This window comes from Olea europaea, unplaced genomic scaffold (genome assembly GCF_002742605.1).
Source record: "Olea europaea var. sylvestris unplaced genomic scaffold, O_europaea_v1 scaffold586, whole genome shotgun sequence".
NCBI lineage: Eukaryota > Viridiplantae > Streptophyta > Magnoliopsida > Lamiales > Oleaceae > Olea > Olea europaea.
In genome coordinates, this window is record NW_019264200.1 from 1 (window position 1) to 1,560 (window position 1,560).

Consider the following 1,560-nt stretch of genomic DNA (forward strand, 5'->3'; position numbering starts at 1 on the left):
AGGATAAAGAATGCAATAGAACATGTGTATCCGGGAGCCTGTCACGGTATTTGTTCTTATCATTTGCTGCAAAATCTAAAATCATATTATGGAAAGTCAGGCCAAAACATTACATAAGCATTCAATTCGGCTGTCCGCGTTTACACGCTGGAAGAATATGATTATAATACGTCCCTGCTGACTACGATGACTGAGAAGATGATTTCTTAGCTGGTAGTGTAATTAGTCTTATTTCATTTTACATACATATAAATGGTCACATATGGTATTTACATAATGTTCATCGAATTTATTTAAGTTTGCAGGCTGATGTTGGACCTGAAAAGTGGTCACAAATACATATGCCAACAAATAGGGATTCTACAATGACATCAAACATTGTGGAATCAGTCAACGCGATCACCAAGGCAGCCAAAAATCACCCTATTGTATCCTTGCTAGAGTCATTACGGCAAACCATACAATCATGGTTTTGTAGACACAGGGATGATGCACATGGAACTTTCACAAAGTTGTCGAGCAAGTACAAGAAAGAGATTAGGAAAATTAGCATGGATTTGAGGATCTTGAGGGTAATTTTTTATATTTTAACATTGAGATGTATATGTGACCCAATGTAAGTGTCAGTATCTTAAACTGTATTGTATCAAATCTGATGTGACCTGTTTTGTGATACCTGATTGGTAAACTAAGTTTGAAGCTCTATATTCTGTTTCATAGCTATCCGTGAATGGAATAAATTTGTGTAACTTGATATCTAAATATGTGACCTAAGTGATGTGGTATGTGATGTAACTGTGTATTCTCTGTCAACTCTGTGTTCTGATGCATGTCTATCTGCCAAATGAGGTCTGGACCGCATATGTAACATGCTTCCTGAATCTGTGAATGAACTTAGGGATATGAGTCATTCGTGCGTGATCGACACGTTGGAGTATATGTGACCTATATTCAACTACATGTGACTTGACTGTTGTTATATGCACGCAGGTATCCCCTTCAAACCAGACAGTATTTTTTGTCAGCAACAAAAGGTCGACGTTTGTCGTCGATATTGAGCAACGAACATGCACTTGCAGGATTCTACAAGTTGATTTGTTACCGTGTTCACACGCTTTGACTGTAATTGCAAACACAAGAAGTGATTCATATGATTACTGTTCCTATTATTACACAAGAGATGCGTACTTGAATGCATACCAAGATTCTGTATATCCCGTTAGAAATCAAGAGGAATGGACAGTGCCAGAAGAAGTATAGCGAGAAATAGTGTTACCTCCTAACCAGAAGAGGAGTTATGGAAGACCTACGGAGAAAAGAAAGAGATCATTTAGAGAAGGGAGATCGACGGTAAAATGCGAATGTTGTTGAGGACAAGGTCACAACCGTAGGAGATGCTCCAGCTTGGCTCCATTACGCTAAAATGACCGATAGAATTACATACAAATATTTCATAGATAAGTGATATTCTTTTAAGGATAATGTTCATTTTAAATAGTCTCTTTAAAAAAAATGCATTCAAATTGATAAACTAACAGTTAATTGTCTATCAACTTTGGA

General features: G+C 37.0%; 1 protein-coding gene across 1 annotated transcript; it reads left to right on the forward strand.

Moving 5' to 3' along the window:
- Positions 1 to 22: 22 nt before the first annotated feature.
- LOC111389350 lies at positions 23 to 1,260 on the forward strand. Its single transcript, XM_023014270.1, has 3 exons — positions 23 to 46; positions 306 to 572; positions 991 to 1,260. Exons 1-3 carry the CDS (start codon positions 23 to 25, stop codon positions 1,258 to 1,260), a joined length of 561 nt encoding a protein of 186 aa, XP_022870038.1.
- Positions 1,261 to 1,560: the final 300 nt, after the last annotated feature.

Coding starts and splice junctions, on each gene's coding strand:
- LOC111389350 (XM_023014270.1), top strand. CDS start 23: ATGTGTATCCGGGAGCCTGTCACG. Junction 47..305: donor GTATCCGGGAGCCTGTCACG/GTATTTGTTCTT, acceptor TTAAGTTTGCAG/GCTGATGTTGGACCTGAAAA. Junction 573..990: donor TGGATTTGAGGATCTTGAGG/GTAATTTTTTAT, acceptor ATATGCACGCAG/GTATCCCCTTCAAACCAGAC.